The 24,405-nt window shown below is 41.8% G+C and overlaps 2 protein-coding genes across 3 annotated transcripts in view; both read right to left on the reverse strand.

Moving 5' to 3' along the window:
• Positions 1 to 12,247, reverse strand: part of BBS7 (Bardet-Biedl syndrome 7) — a 48,493-nt gene extending 36,246 nt beyond the window's left edge. Inside the window, exons 1-4 of one of the 2 annotated variants that reach the window (XR_010601326.1) lie at positions 12,041 to 12,216; positions 10,510 to 10,575; positions 9,671 to 9,733; positions 8,541 to 8,716 (exon numbers count right to left, since the gene is read on the reverse strand). Coding sequence is in view for 1 of the 2 variants with exons in the window: in XM_005290279.5 (XP_005290336.1) it covers positions 8,541 to 8,716; positions 9,671 to 9,733; positions 10,510 to 10,575; positions 12,041 to 12,076 (341 nt within the window). In the remaining variant the exon portion in view is untranslated. Of the gene's footprint in view, positions 1 to 8,540; positions 8,717 to 9,670; positions 9,734 to 10,509; positions 10,576 to 12,040 lie in introns of both variants that reach the window. The other variant, XM_005290279.5, reaches the window with a different exon arrangement.
• Positions 12,248 to 14,217: 1,970 nt separating this feature from the next.
• The window catches only part of TRPC3 (transient receptor potential cation channel subfamily C member 3), a 60,134-nt gene continuing 49,946 nt past the window's right edge, over positions 14,218 to 24,405 (reverse strand). Inside the window, exons 10-12 of the mRNA XM_005290277.4 lie at positions 23,778 to 23,861; positions 19,094 to 19,169; positions 14,218 to 15,155 (exon numbers count right to left, since the gene is read on the reverse strand). Of these exons, the coding sequence (XP_005290334.1) occupies positions 15,013 to 15,155; positions 19,094 to 19,169; positions 23,778 to 23,861 (303 nt within the window). The 3' untranslated portion in view covers positions 14,218 to 15,012. The remainder of the gene's footprint in view (positions 15,156 to 19,093; positions 19,170 to 23,777; positions 23,862 to 24,405) is intronic.

Here is a 24,405-nt window from a genome sequence, read left to right on the forward strand (position 1 = left end):
ATTTTTAAAATACATTTTTAGAAGCACAATATAAGCAGGGTGAGTGGGGGCATTGTTTTGACTTAGGGTTTTTTGGTAAATATATTAGATTAACTTTGGTGAAAGGTGAGCAAGAGAAAGGGCTCAGTAATAAATAAATAAATAAATAAATAAAGAATGAATGGGAGTAGAAAATTTAAACATGATGGAGCAGTAACCCTTTTGGGCTTTGGAGGAACACTCCAAAAAACTAAACAAACGTTGAAGATTAACTGTAAAGCAAAAACAATTGAGTGAACACAGATTCTGAGTTAAAATGAGTCACCATAACTAGAATGGTGAAATAGAAGGGTGACATTCTGCACACAAGTAAGTTTTCACTACGGCCTTGGGTAAATTTTCTAATGTGCCCAAGTTACTCTAGGAGCCTAAATTCTATATTTAAGAGTGACTGAGGCATTAATCCCTTGTCTATAGAGGTTTTAGCCACCAGTGAAGCCATACTGACATAGTTATAATAATACAAACTTCTAGCGTGGACAGTTTACAACCATGTATTGTGCGTACATTGGGGTTTGTGCCATTATAACTACATTGATCAAAAAGCTAAAATCCAGAGTGTAAACAAATCCTATGTAACGTTACACTCCTCCCCCCCTCAATATCTGTTAATTTACTGGTTCACCAAAAGCGTTCCACAATGCAGCATTCTGTGACACCCTAAGAATCAGGAGTCTCATCACAGATGATGGATTGCAATGTTTCATTCTGGATATCTTCAGTCAACACAGAAAATTAACATATTTGGTCAACCAATTAGGTCACTTTTGGAATGATGTTTTGCCTCACCTACCACGTAAGTAGCAATGAAATGATTAAATGTAGTTCAATATGTTTTTTCTTAAACTGAGTCACAAAGTTGAAAATATTTTGTACTGAATGAAGCTTTGAGAATAAAGATAAGTACATTTTAATATTTATGTTCCTAGTTTACTTATAAGAGCTATTTAAAAAGTTATACTTAATATTAATTCAGACCCAAATACAAAAAAGAAAAGCATACAGATCTGTTTTTTGGGGGGCCCCCCATTTCAAAAATTATGTCTACATTAATAAATGTGGCAATTCAATGGTGCGCTCCATTTAGGGTGATCAGATGTCCCGATTTTATAGGGACAGTCCCGATATTTGGGTCTTTTTCTTCTATAGGCTCCTATTACCCCCCACCCCCGTCCCGATTTTTTACATTTGCTGTCTGGTCACCCTAGCTCCATTTGTTTCACTGCATAACAGGACTGTCTATCATACCAGTAATAAAGTTACTGGTTTCCTCACTTACTGCCACCTTGTGGCTCTCAGAAGGGGCTCAAAGAAACACTCACACATCAGCAGAAAGACTTCCTTTGATTTAACGGGAGTTGAAGCAGAGCCCAACTTCCCAACCTACTCACTCCTTCTGCTGCCACCTCCCTCTTGACAAGAAGTTTACGAAGTTGGCCCCTTTCTGATCTTATGGCTAAATTACATTTAAAAACTTTTTGGAGAGAGGGAGAAAGAAGATTTACAGTGAAGGAGGTGGCCAAATTATTAATCTAAACTAGGTTCTAGTTAATTTTATAGGATTCTGACAGTGTAATATTTTTCTTTATTTTATACCTTTTAAAAAGCCCTACCTATATGTATGACAACAGACAGACAAAGAGGTTTAAGTATCGGGGGGTAGCTGTGTTAGTCTGTATCTACAAAAACAACAAGAGTCTGGTGGCACCTTAAAGACTAATAGATTTATTTGGGCATAAGCTTTCGTGAGTAAAAACCTCACTTCTTCAGATGCATAGAGTGAAAGTTACAGATGCAGGCATTGTATCCTGACACGTGGAGAGCAGGGAGTTACTTCGCAAGTGGAGAACCAGTGTTGACAGGGCCAATTCAATCAGGGTGGATGTAGTCCACTCCCAATAATAGATAAGGAGGTGTCAATTCCAGGAGAGGAAAAGCTGCTTCTGTAATGAGCCAGCCACTCCCAGTCCCTATTCAAGCCCAGATTAATGGTGTTAAATTTGCAAATGAATTTTAGTTCTGCTGCTTCTCTTTGAAGTCTGTTTCTTTGAAGTTTTTTTTGTTCAATGATAGTGACTTTTAAATTTGTAATAGAATGACCAGGGAGATTGAAGTGTTCACTTACTGGCTTATGTATGTTACCATTCCTGATGTCTGATTTGTGTCCATTTATTCTTTTGCGGAGGGACTGTCCGGTTTGGCCAATGTACATGGCAGAGGGGCATTGCTGGCACATGATGGCATAGATAACATTAATGGATATGCAGGTGAATGAGCCCTTGATGGTGTAGCTGATGCGGTTGGGTCCTCTGATGGTGTCGCCAGAGTAGATATGGGGACAGAGTAGGCAACGAGGTTTGCTACAGGGACTGGTTCCTGGGTTGGTGTTTCTGTGGTGTGGTGTGAAGTTGCTGGTGAGTATTTGCTTCAGGTTGGGGGGGAGGGTTGTCTGTAAGCGAGGACTGGCCTGCCTCCCAAGGTCTGTGAGAGTGAGGGATCATTTTCCAGGATAGGTTGTAAGTCATGGATAATGCGCTGGAGAGGTTTTAGCTGGGGGCTGTATGTGATGGCCAATGGTGTTCTGTTATTGTCCTTGTTGGGCCTGTCCTGTAGTAGGTGATTTCTGGGTACCCGTCTTGCTCTGTCAATCTGTTTCCTCACTTCCCCAGGTGGGTATTGTAGTTTTACGAATGCTTGATAAAGATCTTGTAGGTGTTTGTCTCTGTCTGAGGGGTTGGAGCAAATTCGGTTGTATCTTAGGGCTTTGCTGTAGACAATGGATCGTGTGATGTGTCTTGGATGGAAGCTGGAGGCATGTAGGTACGTATAGCGGTCAGTAGGTTTCCGGTATAGGGTGGTGTTTATGTGACCATCACTTATTTGCACTGTAGTGTCCAGGAAGTGGATCTCTTGTGTGGACTGGTCCAGGCTGAGGTTGATGGTGGGGTGGAAATTGTTGAAGTCCAGGTGGAATTCTTCAAGAGCCTCCTTTCCGTGGGTCCATATGATGAAGATGTCATCAATGTAGCACAAGTAGAGGAGGGGCACGAGAGCTGAGGAAGCGTTGTTCTAAGTCAGCCATAAAAATGTTGGCATACTGTGGGGCCATGAGGGTACCCATAGCAGTGCCACTGACTTGAAGGTATAAGTTGTCCCCAAATCTGAAGTGGTTGTGGGTGAGGACAAAGTCACAAAGCTCAGCCACCAGGTGGGCTGTGGCCTCATCAGGGATACTGTTCCTGACAGCTTGTAGACCCATCCTCATGTGGAATATTGGTGTAAAGAGATTCTACATCCATGGTGGCCAGGATGGTGTTTTCAGAAAGAACACCAATGCACTGTAGTTTCCTCAGGAAGTCGGTGGTGTCTTGAAGATAGCTGGGAGTGCTGGTAGCATACAGTCTGAGGAGAGAGTCCAAATAGCCAGACAATCCTGCTGTAAGAGTGCCAATGCCTGAGATGATGGGGCGTCCAGGGTTTCCAGGTTTATGGATCTTGGGTAGCAGAGAGAATACCCCTGGTTGGGGTTTTGGGGGTATGTCCATGTAGATTTGTTCCCGTATTGTAGCTGGGAATTTCTTGAGCAGATGGTGTAGTTTCTTTTGGTATTCCTCAGTGGGATCAGAGGATAGTGGCCTGTAGAATGTGATCTTGGAGAGTTGCCTGGCAGCCTCCTGTTCATAATCTGACCTGTTCATTATGACTACAGCACCTCCTTTGTCATTTGACATTTGATGATAATGTCAGAGACTTGTTTCTGAGGCTGTGGATGGCATTGCGTTCTGTACGGCTGAGGTTATGGGACAAGTGATGTTGTTTGTCCACAATTTCAGCCTGTGCACGTCTGCGGAAGCACTCTATGTAGAGGTCCAGGCTGTCATTTTGACCGTCAGGAGGAGTCCACGCAGAATTCTTCTTCTTGTAGTGTTGGTAGGAGGGTTCCTGTGGGTCAGTGCACTGTTCAGTGGTGCGTTGAAAATATTCCTTGAGTCAGAGACAACGAAAGTAGGCTTCCAGATCACCGCAGAAATAATTAAAGAGGTTTAATTATTATTCAAGTGTGTATAGATATACACACACACTCGAATGAATATTTTAAGAGTGTTTTTGACTGCTCCAAGTCCTGTTTCATCTCCCTAACAGGCCACTCCATGTTAAAGTATGGAGAAAATATTTTTAAAACATGGTTTTTAAATTTTTATTGACCTACGGTCCCTGCAAGTGTTTTTTGTGCATATCCTGCTGAACTAGTCACTCTGCCATTTGCTACGTGTAGTAGTCAAGTCAGCCTACCACCCCAAGTGGAGTGTTCAATTAACATTAAAAAAAAAATCCAGCAGTAAGACTGTAAAGAGAATGTTTATTACAGCAACAAAAATTGTAATCCATTCCACAGGCCATGCCAATGGAAGTGTAGTGAGATTGATCAAGATCCTGGAGGGAGCCATAATGGGTATAGGATGGGTTAGGGAGAGTGAGTAGTAAAGAAAGCGGAGTCAGAGAATCAATTCATATCTCCCAGCAGAGCACCTTCAGCCACTGCTGTGGAACTCTGCATTCATGCTGGTGTAAGATTCAAACACAGCAATTAAGTTAATATTTACATGAACATGGAATGGAGCGCTAGTTTTGACACATGATTGGATAGAAGACTGAACTTCTTGATATTATTTCAGTTTAGCCTTCAGCTAGAAAAAGCATGTTGTACATTGGTTTATAATGTCAAGGCTATCTCCTCAACCTGAACAGTTAAAAGCTTTTGGTTAGTTGGATACCATTTATAGAAATGGAACTAACTTGCAAATGATGAGCATCCACCCTCTGAAGACATGTCTATAAGGTGCAGCAACACAAACTACAGGGGTATGATTTCTGGAGCTCACTGACTGGTCTGTGCGGACATTGCTGGTGCATGCTATAGGTTCTCCAGTGCACTTGAACACAATGCTGAATGTTTGAACAGCACTATGTTCAAGTGCACTAAGGAACATTTAATGCACAGCAGCATGGTCTACATCGACCAGTCCAGGGGTGGCCAACCTCTTGCTCTGGAGCCACATGCGGCTCTTCAGAAGTTAATACGCGGCTCCTTGTATAGGCACCGACTCCAGTGCTGGAGCTTCATGCGCCAACTTTCCAATGTGCCAGGGGGTGCTCACTGCTCAACCCCTGGCTCTGCCACAGACCCTGCCCCTGCTCAACCCCTTCCCGCCCCCTCCCCTGAGCCTGCCATGTCCTCGCTCCATCTCCTCCCCCACGCCACAAAACAGCTGATCAGGAGGTGCGGGAAGAGAGGGGAAGGCGCTGATCGACAGGGTTGTTGGTGGGCGGGAGATGCTTGGAGTGGTGCAGGGGAGCAGATGGAGGCTGCTGACGTATTACTGTAGCTCTTTGGCAACGTACATTGGTAAATTCTGGCTCATTCTCAGGCTGGCCACCCCTGGATCAGTTAATGTGCAACATGTTAATGATCTTTAGAAATCACATCCCCTTAGTGTGCACTACACCAGTGGTTCTCCCTGTGGGGCCGCGAGCAGATTTCAGGGGGTCCGCCAAGCATGGCTGGCATTCGACTCATTAGGGCCCAAGGCAAAAAGTCCTGCCACTACCCCACTGTGTGGACAAGCCCTGAGCTTTTAATCCAAAATATGCAATTTACATTATACTAACATTATTCACTGTAAAAATCTAAGTATTTTACATACACGCAGTGATTAAATAATCACATTTTGGTGCAAAATAAACCTAGAAGGCCTTCAAGCACATTAGAATATTTTAATCAATGGTCCACAATTTCTAAACTAGTGTGCTTCCTTTGAAGTGTCCAATGTACACATACAACCAAATGCAAAACTTAATAACTGCAAATATTTATGAGTTAACTCACAGTCTACTATGAAAACACAGTAATGGGCCAGTGCCTCAATCTATGCGGATACCTCTGAAGTATTTTTAACCCTGATACTGCATTACCAACATGGGACATCAAATACTTAAGGCTCATACAAATAAAAATTAAGTTTTGTCTTGTGCACCACAAAAAGAGGGATGTATTTCCTCCCATCTCCTCCTGTATTAAACAGGCCCCATAGTTGTTCATTTCCAAGATAAGGTATATTCAAACTGGTATTGTGTGGGAATTGTCCTTCTACTCCCAAATATGCCCCTTAACAAGGAATTTGGGGTCACTCTGGAGTTCAAATGTTTTACTTACAGGATTCTCACTCCTGTGTCTCAGCACCCAAGCCTGGATCAGGCACAACTCCCAAGTTTTTTTCTCTCTAAGGGCAGTAGTAGCAGGTAAGAATGTACACCACACATCCCCTGGCAATCACATACCAACTCTGAACTTAACCACTATTCTCAGAATCTTCTATTCAGTTCCTGATTTTAGCAGGAAGTAAAATCTGCCCAGAGAAGAGTTAGCTAACCACAAAACTCGCCCTTCGATATCTCCTGCATCAAAGACCACAAGCCTCTGATGCCAGGTCCTTGCACCTTGCATTAGCTTTTTATTATCCTGGTATTTGTCCTGAGGAAGAATCTTAACAAGAGCACAGGCTTTTTCCAAAATTTAATGTGCCCTCTTGCCACAAAGACCTATTAGTTCACATCACTAAGTATCCAAATTAGATCTTGTACCAAAGCTCAGGGTTCTGGAGTGCAATGCCACATGTTTAGCCAGTCTTCCTCTAGGTATGACAACCAAGCTCTTGGGTGGGGAGGGATACAGTCAGCAGTATACATACTTATTCTCAGCAGTCTTTAAAGGAGGAGTTATGGTGCAAAGCGTTTGCCACACCTTCTTCAGCAGTTGTTCCAAACCTGTTTGCAAGGGCACAGGCCCTTCCAGGCAGCAGTAGCAGGTCATCCCCATCCCTTCAATGCAGTGATGTCTAGAACCTCGGGCAGTTATGTGTCAGGAAGACAGCTGGCTCTCTGGATGTTTCTTGGTGATGATGCTTACGTGGAGGTGATGCTTCGTCAAATGAGCCAGAACACGATACCACCATCTCAAGAACCAGAACCTGAAAGGCCTTGGGGACTCGGAGATTAAGGGTGCTCCCAGAATCCAAGGTACAACAAAGGCCTCTTGCGTGGTGAAACTATTCTGCTGAGCCAAGAGAGAACCTGAGTGTGTGCTGACACAGAGCTCCACAGCTAAGCCCAGGCACTCTTTTCAAAGATTTTACTTTCTAAGCACTCTGGTTCAGAATGATGAAAATGTATATGGGGTGCCTTGAAGAAGACTTTGAGGCATTGCTCAAGGCACTGAGTACCTGGAGTTACATCTTCAAACAAACCTGACATCCCAGCACAGCAGACCTAAGTCTTAGTACAGAGGATGCAGCAAATGTGACAATTTTCTGCCAGATGGACACCACTTATATAAATACTACTACCTTTGTAGTTCAAAGTACTTTTCAAAACGAAGGTAAGTATAATACCCATTTTACAGATAAGGAAACCAAGGCACAGAAAGGTAAAATGACTCATCCAAAGTACTCAAGATCATATAGTAGATCAAAAGCAAGGCTTAGAACAGAACGCAGGTCTCCAACTCTCATTCCAGTGCCTTATCAGCTAGGGCACACGCTTTCCTTAGTGAATGTTTTTTCTTCCTCCCAAGGGATTGAGAAAATTCATTACATTCCCTTCTCTCCCCTTCCTCTCCACCCCAAACTATTCCCACAGAAACCACACAAAACAAGAAGCCTCAGAGCCCAGGCCTCAACATAATTATTGAAACACCAAAACAAAGGGACCCAGAGATAAACAAAAAAAGTAACGAAATAACTAAGCCCAACGTTTCTGTAGTGCAGTCATTAAGTTCCTCTGAGCTGTCCAGAGCCAAGTGTCTGCCAGTACTCCTGGGCCAGTAGCAGTGACGAATGCAAAGGGGGGTGGGGAGGGCGGAGAGAATCAGAAAAGTAGATTACAAAAAACCTCACTACAAGCCTGACTGGAAGTCAAGGAAGGACAAAAAGAAAAGAATACTGGATGTCATCAAGGCTGATTGGGATGAAGAGGAGCTGGCTAGAAGCTTTCAATTGCAGCAATTAAGTTAATGAATGACAAGCAGTTGTAATGGGGCTCACTCTCCGACTTGCTGATACCTTTACAGGAGTTCTACCTATCTCAGGATAGAGAGAAGAGACTTAAGAGTGAAAATCTTGCACAGATACTGTCTTTAGAGAAAAACTTAATACAACTACTTGGTTGTACAGAAAAATAAACCCTCAAATTTTATTTTGAGAGAAAAAAAACGAGTGCTAGGAGTACATGAAAACTAAAAAAAATTAAACAAAAATAAGTATTAGAACACAATAGTATACTGCACTTAGTTGGGATGTGCTTAATCTGGATGGCCACTTTCCTGAGCTACCTGCCAGAAAACCAATTTAGACTAATGTGATAGAAAATTCTTTCACAGAACCAAAAACTAACCAACTAGTTTTACTAAAATGAAATAATATTGAAAAACAAAGTACTGCACATACATAGCTTTGATGTTTTCAGTGAGGTTAGTTTCAAATGAAAGGAACTGCTTCCCTCTCTTTGTGAAACCTCTAACCTCTGATCCTGTAGCCACAAAAATTTTCTCCTGTGGTGTATTAAGAGCTCCTCCCAGCTCCAGCCTTGTGATCCTTTGCCCTGGCAGTGTCTTGAACACTGGCTGTGGAAGTCAAAAAGGAAAGTGATACTTAATTATTTCAATACTGTATTTGCATTTTTTTAAATACAAAAGATGCCAAATTTGCATTGGGACTTTTGACATAATTGCAGTGATTTTACAGAACATGTATACCTGATGAGGTTTTATTATACGTTAAACAACAAGGAGTCCCGTGGTACCTTAAAGACTAAAATTTATTTGGGCATAAGCTTTCGTGGGTAAAAAAATCTGACTTCTTCAGATGCATGGAGTGAAAGTTACAGATGCAGGCAAGCAGAAGCCTTTACGAAAGCTTATGCCCAAATAAATCTGTGTCTTTAAGGTTCCACAGGACTCCTCGTTGTTTTTGTGGATACAGACTAACACAGCTACCCAGATACCTATTATACATTGTTCCTCAGTATCAGTGAAGAAATCAGGCATTTTATAAATCAACTCAGTGCTCTAAAAGCTAATAGATAAAATACTTAAGATTCCATGCTGTTTATGGAAGCACAGCACAGAGAGCTGTAGTGCAAGCTTCTGCACAGTGCCCCACATACATGCTGCATTCCAATTCCAGAGAAATCATCTCTAGTCATGAAAAAATGATTTTATGGACATGTAAAATTAACTTATCAGACACACTACCAAGATACAAGCTGTGAAAGTTGTTTTTGTAAGTTGTCCTGCTATCCACAACTTTAGCTTCTACAGAGCAATTAGTTCACAGTCATTTAAATATATGTTAGATGTTAACTATTTAAAAAAAAAAAGTCATTACTGACATAGTTTGGAAGCCAACCACTGATCTAGAATCATGGGGCTTAGTAACCTTTTGCCAATGTCCGGAGCCATCTTGTTCCTTTCATTAACACAAACAGCTTTTTAATATTCATTATGTACAATATTGGGGACAGATGAAAAACTGTACACCAAGAACTTTAAAACAATTACATAAATAGCTGACCTTACCATAGCTTCCCCTTTTTTTATGCCAAAACATGTAACAACACCATCATGATCTCCAATGACAACCTGCAAAAATGTAATGCATAATTATATCAGCATTATTCCTGTAAAGATCATTAGCTTCCCATCTTAAAAAGGAAGAACTTTCCTTATATTAGTCATGTGCATCTGCAGTATGGAAAGTAAGCATTACCAACTACTGCATATTTAATGATCATACTATATCATACAAGCACACAACACTTTATAGATATAAAGACAAAGTCCTTTAGTCATAGAGCTTAAATCTAAATTATTTCTCTGAAATTATTTAACTGTCAACCCTTTTCGTATTTGTTGTTTTAAAGAACATCTGTCACATAATGGAATCTTTGAAAAAAATAGTATTATTTTGATAAAACTGTTTTTCTATATTTTATATTGCTCATCCTTTACTTATTACCAGAAATGAAAAAGCATATAATTGTTTTCTTAAGAGTTCATCTATTCTGATATTTTCTTCCCACACAGAAATCATAATCATGAATTCACCAGAAAAGATCTGTTTTAAAAAGAAAAAACAAACAAACAAACAAACAACTCCTGTCTTTAACAAGTGTTCTTAGCAAAAAAGAACAAGGGTGGAGAAATATACAACTAAGAGAATTTTTCACTTGACCAGAGCTAAAGCCTAAGAATGTCCATGCATTGTCAGCAGGTCTTGAAACAGAATTAGTTGGGAAACTTTGCCTATACTGTCCCAGATAGAAAGAACCAAAAGATTATTTGCACCACTATTGTTCCAAGGGAATAATAATATTAATTTTTAACAGAACAAGTATCTCATTGTCAACAAAAGCTACCTTCTGTGTTGCCCTACGTCTTGATGCAGGAAGAAGCTTCATGGTCTTCTGAGATGTCACTCCCACCTATTTGAAAACATCAACTCGTTACTGAACATCTCAACTCTTACATTTCAAAAAATTTAAGTCCCACTCCTCTATTTTAAATTTCATGCATTAGTGTTCATGCTATTTAACGCCTCTATCCACAAAGCAAGAAGAACAGTAATTCAGCATTGCTTGGATAGCCAAAATAATATGCCACAACTCTCATATAAAAAGATGAATTGTAAAGACCATCCATTTGAGACTTGTACTGCTTTGTACTTGCTGACAAGTCTGCTAATTCCTCTGGTTGGGGTACTGGTTTCAGAGATGTGAACACCACCTGTTTCCTGGATAGTTACTTGAGGCAGACAGCCAAAATAAAGCAACATGCATAACAGGTGTAATATTTCAAAAACTGCAATATTTAATAATAGATCCAATTATTAATATTGATTACTATTTCTGATGCTTATTTCTGTTATCCCAGACATTACTGACTCCCACACTGCAGAGTCCCCACAGCTGTATAGATAAATGTGTAGAAATACTATTTAATTTATGATTATAGTATTAGGCCCTGACACTACACAGATTTAAGCAGATGCTTAGAATTACAAAGGTATGATGTCCCACTGACTTAGTAGGACTATTCATGTCCATAAAGTGAAACACTCTGCAGGATTTGGGCCTTTGTATCCAGCAGTTTTAAGGTATACTTGATTTTTTTAAAGGTGTATTAATATTGCAGATTATGTATTCCTCATGCCACCTGATCTTAAGCCAAACTTTGCACCCTCGATAATCTGTATGTTATTCCCGGATAACCAGAAACTTCTATGTTCAAACTCTGTTCACAATTTTTTTTAACATCATCTTAACAAAATTTTAACTTGTTTTAGGCCCCACATTTGGGGGGTGGGAAATGAAAGTTTCATAAAACTTAACACTAATATATTTTGGTTTTAATTGTAATGCTAATAGTTTTCTGTTATAAAATAAACATATCCTAACATGCAATCCAGTAGACTAGCCTACCAGATGCTCAGCCAGGAAGAAGGAGAGGGAGAGAGAGAAAGGAAGAAAGGATGGTCCAGCACTCAGGGCACTAGCCTAAGATTTAAGAGAGCAGGACTCACTTCACTGCTGTGCCACAAACTTCTTGGGTGACCTTGGGCAAGTCATAGAGCCACTTTGTGCCTCAGTTTCCCCATGTGTAAAGTGGGGCAATCCTTGCCTGGCAGAGGGGTTGCGAGGCTGGATCTATTAAAGCCTGGGAGGTCTCAGGTAGCGTTTGTCCCGGCTCAGCGAAACAACAGCAAAGAAACGTGCGGAAACTCCGCCGCAGATGTTACATAGTGTGATAACAGGCAGGGCTCCTGGGAGCGCAGGGCTGGAGCGGGGCTTGGCGGCACAGGAGCTTTTCCCAGACAGCCTCTGTTTACAGACCCGCCGCCAGCCCTGTCCCATCACTGGGGAGCCCCGCGCGGCGCGGCCGCGGCATTACCTGCAAATAATCCACGCGAGCCAGTTGCAGCTCCATGGCCCCAGGCTCGGGGGCGACTCCACCCGCACGGTCCAGGGACTGACCCCGACGGCCGCAGCCCCAGCCCCAGCCTCCCTAACCCGGCCCAGCGGCCCAACTCCCCCCAGCCTTCTCCCAGAGACAGCTAATTATCCGCTACCATGGAGACGCCGAAAAGACACCTCCCCCACAAGTCGGCCTGCTATTGGACACGCGGGACGGCGAAGGGGCGGGGTCAGCATTAAACAGGTGCAGTGATTGGGCAAGGCGTCGCCGCCTCTCTGCGCGGGCGGCATGTCTAGGGGCCGCTGCAGCAGGAGCCCGCGCCTGGCCTGCTGGGAGGAGCGAGGCGGGAGATGGCGGCGAGGCTGGCGCAGAGCCGGAGCGCGGTGCGGGGGTTGCGCGCCCTCGGTTCTCACGGGCGACAGATGGTGATAGCGGGGCGGGCAGGGCTGCGGGTGGTTGGAGGCAGCGGGCCACCCGGTCTTATGGTGGGCAGGACGGAGATACCGCTGCGGCGTCAGAGCCGCAGCCGCTTCTACAGAGAAGGCTGGGATGAGGGTCTCCCAGCACAGTGGCCATCGTGGGGCTGCCAAGGTCGGCGCTGCTCCTGGGGGCCGAGCTCTCAGCCCCGGTGACATCACTGCTGGCGTTGGTACTGGAAGATAATACCTCGCCCTCCTTGTCTAATGTCTAACTGCAACTGTCAGCGGAGACTGGGCGGGGAAATTGCTACCCAGTTTTCTAAAAGTCCCTCCCCCGTGGCAGGGGGGTTCACGCACCTGGGAGCATCATGCCTCCTGGCTTTGAGCGCTCCTACGAAGGCTCCCCAGGAGTTTAATTTCTACTAGGAAGTACCATGGCAGTGAGAGTCATTGAAGGCGCTTTGCAGGCATGGTGTGCCCCGTTGACTAACTGCCATTGCCAATGGCCATCATGTCTGTAAATCAGCCCCTGGATTTCTGTGATTAGTCGGCAGGAAATGAGCTGGACACACAGTGAGTGACTTGCTCAGCATCAAGAAGAAATATATGGGAGAGGCAAAATGCCTCTAGGTTGGCACTGCACTGCTTTACAAAACTCCTGTGCTATGACGCTTACAACTAAACTGGACAAGTAGGGCTAAGCTACTGGAGTGTTGAAACCACTGGTTACCATGCTGACCAGTATTGTTTCCATTAACTCCCCTGTTGATCCATCTTGTCTTATACAGTACTTAGATTGCTCTTTGGGGGCAATGATCATCCTTTTGTTTTGTGTTTATACAGCATCTGGCACACTGAGGTTATGCTCCCTGGTGGGGGCTCACAGGCACTACAGTAATACAAATACCAATTTACATTCTGGCTCCTGGCCCAGTCTTCTCCCTCCCTCATTCCTCTGTCTTCCAGCTACTCCCTTTTCTTCCATGCTGTCAGTGAGGGCTATGAGAGCAGAAAGAGAGACAGTCTCTTCACTCTTGCCTCTGTTGCCTAGCGACACCGTGGCCTCTGCAGTCTACAAGGGCAATTTTGGGGAAATTCTGCTCATCCCTAGAGTAGATTATGCTCAGTCACTCTGTGGGAATGGCACTTATCTAGTTGGTGTGCTTCAGCTTTGTGGGGATAGAACACTTGCAGTGCAGACAGAATCTTTGGAGAATTTCAGTGCCAGACTCTACCAAACATGTACAAACTATAATTTTCAGAGGCACGTAGCTTGGCCACATTTGGACAGATTTTCATGGAAAAGCAAAAGGCCCATCCTTGACAGATAGGTAATTCCCTTGCCAAAAATTTCAAGTCTTTCTCCAAAGCAAGGAGGTGCTAGGACTTCAGTGAAACAGAATTTTTTGAGATAAGCAAAACATATTTTCCCATAAGTTCGTCTCAGAAATGGCTTAGTTTTTGCTGAAATTTCTCCAAAAAATTCAGTCGAAGGTGCACACACATCTGGAATGGAAAATTCCAGCTTGAACATCATAGGTTTGCCAAAGCTTTAAGCAACTGAAAGGTCTTATAATGGAAAATGTTAGGTAATGTTAGGTATAGGTGTTGCTACCAATACTGCCTAAAACATCTTTTTATTACCTTTGATTGATTGTTGTAAAAAGTCTCTGTGTATACCACTGTACACATCAAAATCAGGTGCTGAGTAACTGGGGCAAGTTAAAGAGCCTGTAAAGTATGAATATTTTATTTAACAAGTAAGCATCAGAGGCATCATTTAGAATAGTGTAACAAAATACCAGCCCTGCATAGAATCTGAATTTAAAAAAAATCATCTCTACCACAAGAAAGAATAACTTTTGACTGAATTCACTTTACCTTCAAAAGTTTCTAGTCCCTACTGTTGAAAGCAAACATTATGCTGCATTAAGAAACAAACTGTAGTCTATGTATGTTAAACAGTGCTCCTAAAGTTATATTCACGCTTTGATATTCGTTGTTAAATCTTAAAGTACCCATTCTGTGAGTTCTTCGGTCATATCTGTTATTAGAATAATTGAAAAAACATAAATATTTCAAATAATACTTAACTGAGACTCAGCTGACTACTCCTTATTTATTACATTCTAGAGAATCCTGTTCACACCAGTTGCCGCAGGGAACAGGGTCCTTTGCAGTGCCTTTTTTGTGTGTGTGTGTGCAAATTGTTTAGTGCAAAGTTTTTGAAGTTTGTTCATAAAACAGTCAAAATATCAGCAATGCAAGATTTTTTCACTTTCAATTGTACTTTCTTATTAAATGCAAAAACTGGTATGAGAGTTCTTACTTTTCAATACACTTAAATGAACAGAGCATTTTTTGCGTGATGAGTTAATAAAATTTCCTGACTAAATTTAAAGAAAGCTGTACATAAAGTTATTTAGTGCTAAAAATCTACAATATATTTTTCAAGTATAAGATACTCCAAAATATTATTGCCAATATTTGTGCTGAAGAAAATGCCAGGAATCCCGATAATTCATTGAATCATTCACATCTTGACATATTGGGGTTGAGTTTCTCACTGAGTTTATGTATTAGAATTGCTAAATCTTCTGTTGCTTGGGATTTATCTTCCAAAAGTTCATAGCGAAGACTGGAGATGTCTTGTTTGATTTCCTTTAATTCACCTGTATTAATTGTTGAAAGAAATACTTTAGTATTGTTTGTTAAATATTAAAGTTTTAAGTCACAACAATGCACATTTTTAGAATTATCTCCTACCCAACCAAAACATTCATCAGAATACCATACGTCTTTCCTTGACCTAATAAACTAACACTGTACTTCACCTGTATATAGTACATTTAAGGTTCTCAAAACACTTTACAAATGTTAATAAATTAATCATAACATCATTGTGAGACTGGTAAATATTATCTCTATTTTATAGAGAAGAAGCATGGAAGGATATTTTTAAATGAGTTGCTTAGGTCACACAGGAAGAGTGTGGCAAAGATAAAAACACATCTTCTGAGGCTCTGTCTTCTTCCTTAACCAAAAGCCCATCTTTAGAAAGCAGGGGGAAAAATCAACCTATTTTAAGGGATGTCAGACTTTGACAAGTATAAAAACGGTACTTAAAGTAAAATCTTCCTGGTCAAAACACAAATATCAAGGCCAGGTTAGTGACAAGCAACAGTGGTCTTTATTTCAGGACTTCAAGGGTAGAACCTTTCTTGAATATTCAAAGTATCATTCTTCCCACAAACTATGAGTGCTGTCAATTTTTATCCAGTACCCTGGGCAGAAAATTGCTTGCCATGTGTGAAGTGCAGAGTACAAAATAAGACCTTTACTGTTCTCTTAAAGTGAAATCCTTAGGCTCATATATTTGAAATAATATTTAGCAATCAAAGGATTTTCCACAGTGTATATAGCACCTTACATCCAATATGCTTTGAAAACCATAATTAATCCTCACAATACCACTGTGAGATAAGTATGATGCAGGGTACATATGATCTCTTTTACTGCTGAGAAATCTGAGATTCAGAGAGGTCAGCTGACTTGCTCAAGGTCACAAAGGAGAAGCAGTGAAAGATCAGAATTTAGGTCTCCTGACTCTGTGTTGTGCTCTCAGTGCTTGACTGTACTGCTAACCTGAAATCCAAGTGCAAACACAAGAAGGGACAAAACCCTTCAAAAGACTTGTGCTTTGTCAAGCATTTTGGTGACAGAACAGTAGATACCATCATCTCTATCCTGCTTTGCAAAAGATGTATGTGTAAGTTAAAAATACCAAAACCAGAATATAAATTTTAAAGTTTTTCTGGTACAGTTACATACTTCTGGGCTTCTGGCCAAAAATGCCAAATTGAACTGTATGCTGTACTCTTCTTTTTTGTACAACCCTTGGCATCATCTAGAAACTCAGCACCCCTGGGATTTGTGTGCCGTGCACTTTCCATTTTCTATTCTACTCTTAGTCAGAAATGAGTTCAGTAGTAATAACAGATTTCAGAGTGGGCTGTTCAGTTACTACAGCTATTCTCTTGATTTTGTTTTCTTTTTATTCATATTTTACTGGTTTTCAAATGTACAGAAATTTCTAGTTTACGGTGTATAAAATAAGATTAAGGTATACATTATAGTTTAATTTCTTTTCAAGCCTAGATTCAGGTTTCAATCAGCTTGACGGTCTTTTTGCGGCTGTCACTATTTTGCCAATGCCATAGCACTCAGGAAATGATTCACAGGTTATGAGAGTGAAAAATAAGTTTAGAATATGTTTTTATTTACAGTAACTCCTCACTTAAAGTCATCCCGCTTAACGTTGTTTCGTTGTTACATTGCTGAGCAATTAGGGAGCATACTCATTTAAAGTTGTGCAATGCTCCACTCTTACACTGTTTGGCTGTCTGCTTTCTCCACAGCTGGCAGCCTCCCTGTGGCCTCCTCCCCCCCAGCACCTCCCGCCCGCTGGCAGACTCAGCGGATCAGCGACTTCCCCCTCTTCCCCCCCGCCTCCTGCTGGCAGCAATCAGCTGGCTTGCGGCGTTTTGGAGGGAGGGGGGAGGAGCGAGGACTCGGCGTGCAGGCTCCCGCTCCCTCCCCTGCCTCCGGAACACAGCAAGCCAGCTGATTGCCCCAGGGAGAAGGGAGGGGGGAGTAGCGAGGAGTTGGCGTGCCTCCCCCCTCCCTCCCCTACTCAGCAATCAGCTGGCTTTTGGCGTTTAGAAGGGAGGGGAGGGGTGAGGAGGAGCCAGGATGCAGCCAGTGAAGTAAAGGGGGAGGAGGTGTGGGGGAGAAGAGGCGGGTCAAGGGTGAGGGTTTGGGGGAAGGAGTGGAGTGGGCGGGCTGAAGGTTGAATCCCCCGCCTCTGGTGCTTGCAGAGTAGGGGAAGCTGCCCTGGAACCTAACCCCCCCTATTTACATTAATTCTTATGGGGAAATTGGATTAGCTTAACATCGTTTCACTTAAAGTTGCATTTTTCAGGAACATAACTACAACGTTAAGTGAGGAGTTACTGTACATTTAAGCATATTTAGTATGGTAGCAAGGCTTTCGGTGTATAAAGCATCAATTTTTTTCAGAAAGCTATTTTGCTTAACATTAAAAATAAGTGCTAAACCGCTCTGAAAGAAGGGCCCATTCCTATCATGCATGGATAGTCCAAATGATTTCACTAGAATAAATCAAGCCACTAAACCCTATACCTGGCAGAGTTTGCATGAATTAGCCTTAACTGTAGAGATGGAATTGGTAGTGGCAGTAATTAAATAAGATCCAGTTTAAATCTAGATGTGAGACCATGAGCACTAACATCAATCAGGGCTAACTAACAAATTTAGCATGCAGGATGTTTGTTTTCAAGGATATTTTTCAATGTCTTTCTTAAAAGATTTTAATTATTACAGTTTAGCAGTAAAAAAGAACTGCCTTTTTTTTCACACCAATGTTTAGGCAATATTCTGAGTGATATTTTTGTCACATGAATGGTTTTGATAGCACTATGTTTGAAGAAGTATTGCTGAGCAGTGCAATGCATGTGTGATTTAATATAGGCCTATATGATTCCCCTCACTGTGTAGTGTGAATGAGTGCAAAACCATGGAAATCCTGCAGAAACTGGGGTGAGAGGGCCATACAGAGGGAAGAAAGCTATGCAGGGCATCCTTCCCCATCATACAAACTGCCTGCAGCCTCTGCTTCTACAGTGCACAAGCTCAGCTCTGTAAGGGCCATCTGGTGAGGGGAGGAGTTAGGGTAACAGCTGCTATGCAGCATGTTTGCCTCTCAAGCAGAGTAACCAATGATGCATTTTGCATCATAAATTCTTTTTTCTCTGAGCATAACTAACTTCCTGCTTCCACGTCTGCTTCTCCTTGCAGAGAGTTATGGGTATGTAGTGACCAATTGACAGGCCAACGTCACTACTGCAAGTTAGAGAGCCATGTTGCCTTGGCTGAAATAGAACTAGGGTCAAAGAAGCTTTCTGAGGCCGACTAAGATTCGTTAAGAGCTGTCCTACCATTTCTCATAGGACTCTGGCCCCCACCAGGAACTGTGGCCATTGCCCCTTTCTTTTCCCACCATACAGCTACCACATAGCCATTTTCAGTGTAGATTGGTGGTTCTCCCAGGGCCATGCAATTTTACAGGTGAATGTTCCCTCTTCCATTTCCCTCTTCTAGTTTTATGGTTCACAGTGTAATACAATACATTGCGTGTTCAGTTGAAATGAAATGAAGAGGAAGGATTTTCAAGGTGCTTAAGGTACCAGACTGAGGCGTAGGATATCTGAGTTCATTTCCAGGCTCCACCACCGATTTCCTGTGAGATTTTGGGCAAGTTACTTGATCTCTCTGTCCTTCAGTTACCCAGTCTAGAAAATAGGAATAATACATCCTTTCTCCCACCATTTGTCTGTCTTGCCTATTACATTGCAAGTTCTTTGTGGCAAAGACTGTCTCTTGCTGTGTATTTGTGCTAAGTTCATCTAGTAGAATGAGGCCCTGATCTCAGCTGGTGTTTCTAGGTGTAACTGTAGAACAAATAAATAATAATAATATAGTCCTGCAGAAAAACAATATCTGTGAATGCTGTGTTTACAGTGGCTCTCACCTTCATTCACTTCATCGTTTTCTTTGTCCACTTGTGCTTTCAGAACATAACGTTTTATAAGCCTTTTCATGATTTGCTGTTGGACAAAAAATACATAGTTAAGCAGTTAGACAGCCTGTGTTCTATTCACTTAAATGTCTCATATGCCTGTAAGTGAAACGTCCCACAGCCAAGAAGTCAGCACTTTCTTCATCTTTGCTTTTATTGGTGGGTTAAGTAGACCCAGATATTAAATTATGATCCCTTCCTTGTCTACATTCCTCTTATATGCAGCCCAGGCCAGCAGGAGGTCTTAACTGGAGTGGTACAAAAGTGCTAACAATATTTTCATGACATTATTGTCCCTTCATCCCAAGCAATTTCACACCCCTGAAATTTTGCTTCTCCACAAAATTCTACAAAATAGCTATTTTTTATATCTAAAACATGTACCAATCCTCACATGATTTTGCAACAAAGCCACATTCACTTGAAAATGGGTGTTTTTACTGGAAAAAATTAGCAAAATTTGGCAATGTTTTTGAGAAAATATGACTACTCTTCGCACTTGTAACAAAATATCCAAATCTTCAAATTTAAAATTCTTTCCATTACATTATAAATATTGTGCAGACTTCTAGTTCTAACTTCCCTATGTCAGGGACTCAGTATGTTAGGTTAACTGTAGGATTTTCATTCACACCTTCCGAGTTGATTTTCCCCCATCCCTTACTTTCTAAGGTCCCATTCTACTTCCTTGTGCTTTGGCAGGAGCTGTGTCACCGCATACATGCTATGATTTAGAGGACTTGCTACCTTCCCTGAGGCTATAATAAAGCAGCTCTTTACTGATCAGAATGCACCATACAATATAAGGTTGAATGGAGTGCTGAGAGATGATTTATAAAATCAAACTGGCTATTGTACAAGGCATTAATGCTATAGAAATTTCCTGTAAATACCATCTGAAAATACAATGCCCAAACTGCACATTCATCTGGTTATTTCATTTTCACCTTATGGTTCAAGCAGTGTCCCTTACTCAGGCTTAAGAGCAATGAGAGAGTTGCCTGAAAAGAACTGCAGGACTTAGCAATAATGACCTCAGCATAGAACATTTCCTGAGGATTAATGACCAGCTGGCATTTGTATTTATTTGAACTTCAGGCCATCAACTCCTTCCAGCCAGTCATTAATACTCAGGAAACGCCAAGTTACCTCCATTGTTATTGCTTAAGATTTAAAATTATGGACCCCCATGCAAAGCCTAAGTAATAGGCCTTATACAAGAGACATCTACACAGTCATCAGGGATGGAATCCTGCGGGCCCCACATACCAGAACAGCTCCTCTACAGCCCTTTCCCGATGCCGTGATTCTAACTGGAAACAACCCCAAATGGACTCAATTGCGACCCCTCCCACCTTGTTCCAACTCCCTTGATATAGCTGTGGAGCACTGTTCTGTTTTTCACTGTACAAAAGGTATGGAATTATCCCGTGCAGCCTCTCTGCAGTCGGCTTCCTGCTTCAGCAGAACCGTGGTGGTTTTACTGTGTTTGGATCCTTCTGTACCCAAATAGGGGAGCAGGTTTTGCCCCTAAATATGTGCCCTCACCCAAAATGATGAGAGCTTCACGTCAGTGCTGTGAACCCCTTTCAGCACAAGGCATGAGCATCCTGAGGTTGGATTGAAACTCAGGTATCTCACGAGGTACTGAACTCTGATAAGCCACCAACCCCATCCTAAGCACTTTATGTGTGCCTACAGGTCAGCTCTAGATCAAGAGTAAAAAGTATCTGGACATAGGAGCAATCTTTTAAATTGACATATATGCTTGGATTAATCTATGGGGATTGCTGTTTGACATTAACTAGCCATAAATTTTTCACTGTGATTGATCTTGGCAAGCCTGAATATATAGTGTGTTGTGACCTTCCTTTAGGATTTGTTTCTTTAGTTTAATGTATGTACCAAATGGGCAAAAACTTCAAACACAACTATTTAAAAAAAACGTTTAAATACACTGAAGTCAGATCATTTAGAATTAGGACTGATCATCCTGTTTACCACTCCATCCCTTTAACTCATATATGATTGTCCATGGGAAAAGGTTAGGGTTGCAATATCCCCTAAGTTTTCAGCATTACCTCTCAATTGTAGGGGTTTAATTCTGCCCCTTCACAGTAATTTTTTTTGCAGCTGAATTCACTTTATCATTATCTATGGCAGGGGTTCTCAGACGTTTTCATCATGCGAGTCACAATTTAACAGGAAGATTGTCTTGGGGTCACCCTCCTGCCCATTCAGATCAAGTGGACTACCACTTCTCACACGCACATGGCATTAGCCATCTCCTCTCCCCTTCATGATTGCATAATATGCCTGTGACAACTACAGCAATTGCTTACAGGGTTAAGTAATATTACAGAAGGTATTTAATGAATTTTTAGCTGCTTTTATTTCAGTTTGGCAGCTGGAAACAAGAAAAAAAAAGTCAGCACAATGTGACTAGCTAGCAAATGCTTCCACAAACCACCAGGGATTTATGGACCACAGTGTGGGAACTAAAGCTGGGTGGAAACTGGAATTCCAAATCGGTGATAAATTCTGAAATTTAAAGCAAGTTTTTGTTCTAAAACAGAACAAAAGACAAAGTTCCAAAATTTCCTGCAGAACAGGAAATCCCAAATTTCATTTAGAAAGTCAAAATGACATTTTGGTTAGACATTTTTTAAATGTTTCCACGGCTCCTTGAGCACCTCACAATCCTGCCAGCCCACCAAATAATAAATAACTTTTAGTTATTATTTATTTTTTCAGCACCTTGCTGTCTGTCAGTATCACTCAGTGAGGAAATGTGCTCCACTCTGCTTTTCTACCCTTTGTTTCTCTTCCTTTCTTATTGTCTGTTCTCATTTTCTCTCCCTCTCTGTCTTCGTGAGTCTCCTGTCCTCCATGCATTTCCTTCCCTGAAGAAAAACTCATTTCCTGCTTTCCTGTGGGATTCACTGCCACTCCCTTCTCCATTCTATAAACCAAAATGATCAGCAATGAAATCGTTAATGTTAACATTGACATATCATCATTGGGCTTCAAAGCTGACTCTGAGACAAGGGAGTTTACACCTCTACGTTATTATGTAAAGCTGTTGGCAGCCTCAGGAAGACAGCACTGTCTCAGTTATACTTGATTCATATTTGAAAGGTCATCTTTGCAACCATGAGGACTAGAAACTCACCTTTTTTCACAATAAACTCTGCATAGTCTAAGTATGTCCTTTGGCATAAATGTTTTAAGCAGGCAGGATCTGGCCGTTGGGCCATATTTTGGACACCCCTACTGCAAGGGCTCCTTTTGTGCACTCCTGTTGTTGCCCTACTCATATCTGTGGCTATGCAAGTTTATTTACTGATATATAGCCTAACCTAACCCCTACAGATTCCTAAAGCCCCTTTCACAGGATCCAGGGCCGGCTCTAGGCACCAGCGTTCCAATCATGTGCTTGGGGCGACACTTTTCAAGGGGTGGCACTTGGGGGTTTTTTGTTTTTTTTTTGCTTCGGCGGCGACACTCCAGCATTTTATTTTGTTTTGCTTGGGGCGGCAAAAAACCTGCAGCCGGCCCTCACAGGATCTGCTTAGTGTGCAAAAGATTCACCAGTAGGGGCCAGAGCAAATATTCTTCCCTTTCTGAGCTGTATGAAATGGTCTTTGACAGGTTCCGCATCCTAGCAGAAGGAGCCACCCTGTCCCCCCACTTCTCTCATAGAATCATAGACTTTAAGGTCAGAAGGGACCATTATGATCATCTAGTCTGACCTGCACAATGCAGGCCACAGAATCTCACCCACCCACTCCTGTATCAAACCTGTGCCTGAGCCAAATCATGGTTTAAAGACTTCAAGGTACAGAGAATCTTCCAGCAAGTGACCCATGCCCCAAACTGCAGAGGAAGGCGAAAAACCCCCAGGGCTTCTGACAATCTGCCCTGGAGGAAAATTCCTTCCCGACCCAATATGGCGATCAGCTAAACCCTTAGCATGTGGGCAAGACTCACCAGACAGACACCCAGGAAAGAAATCTGTAGTAACTCAGATCCCACTCCATCTAACATCCCATCACAAGCCATTGGGCAAAGACAAATTAATTGCCAAAATTAGGCTATCCAATTATACCATCCCCTCCATAAACTTATCAAGTTTAGTCTTGAAGCCAGATATGTCTTTTGCCTCCACTACTCCCCTTGGAAGGCTGTTCCAGAACTTCACTCCTCTGATGGTTAGAAACCTTCGTCTAATTTCAAGTCTAAACTTCCCCTCCATCTCCAGGACATTCAAGCATCACAGAGCACATGTAATCAGAAAGAACCTCTAAAGAAAGGAAGAGAAGATAATATCAACCCAGTGCTCTCTGGATCTTTCCCCAGAAATTTGCTTCTGTCACTTGCTGCACAGGCTGTCAAAATGGTCAGATCAAGGAAAGGCCTATTGGAGAACTAGTTTTAAATGTTTCAAATGATGGGGCTTGAAAAACAAGCTACAAGTACTGTGCGCACACAGCAGCAGCAGCAACAATATGCTTCTCTGATTGCCGAGATAATTCTTTTTCGTCTTGGGAAGACTCAGTGTATTTGAAGCACAGAATTCTGTTAGTATCCTCACATTATCACAGTGCTCTAAACTAGAGCCCACTGAATTCCTTACCTGATAGCGTGTTGGCTGATTGAGAATGCTGTTAAAACTGTGCGATTCGAAAACCCTTGAGTTAGATTGAGTGACGAGGTTTAACTAGGAAACAATAAAGCTAAATTAGAACATATTCTATGGAATTCACAGCTACTATAATCCAGCTTCATCTGGCAGTAGCGCATCATTTCAGAATATTGTTTTCAGAAAACATTGAAAATAATTTGGGCCCAAACTCAGCAAAGCACCTAAGCATGAGTTTAATTTCAAGTATCTGCTTAAGGCCATCCCTATTCAGCAAATCAGTTAAGCATATACTTCAAGAATGTGCCCAAGTCTCATTAAAGTCAAAGCATGGGCATATGTGTTTTGCTGAACCATGGCCTTGAGGAATAATAATAATATATTTGGAAAACAGTTCACCATCAAGTTATTAGTGCAGCAATAAACTCTTGTAATTGCTATCAGAGTCCAAATACTTAGAGTTTTATAGCTCTGGAGTAGAAAGAGAAGGGAAAAAGGGTTGTGGAAAGATGGTCTTGTGGCTAAACCATAAGGTTGGGGATTAGAAGATCTGAGGCCTCATTTATAGCAGTGGGAATTACGAGTTACAGCAGTGAAAAACTTGTGGAGATGAGAGGAGAAT

Source organism: Chrysemys picta, chromosome 5 (genome assembly GCF_011386835.1).
Source record: "Chrysemys picta bellii isolate R12L10 chromosome 5, ASM1138683v2, whole genome shotgun sequence".
Lineage (NCBI taxonomy): Eukaryota > Metazoa > Chordata > Testudines > Emydidae > Chrysemys > Chrysemys picta.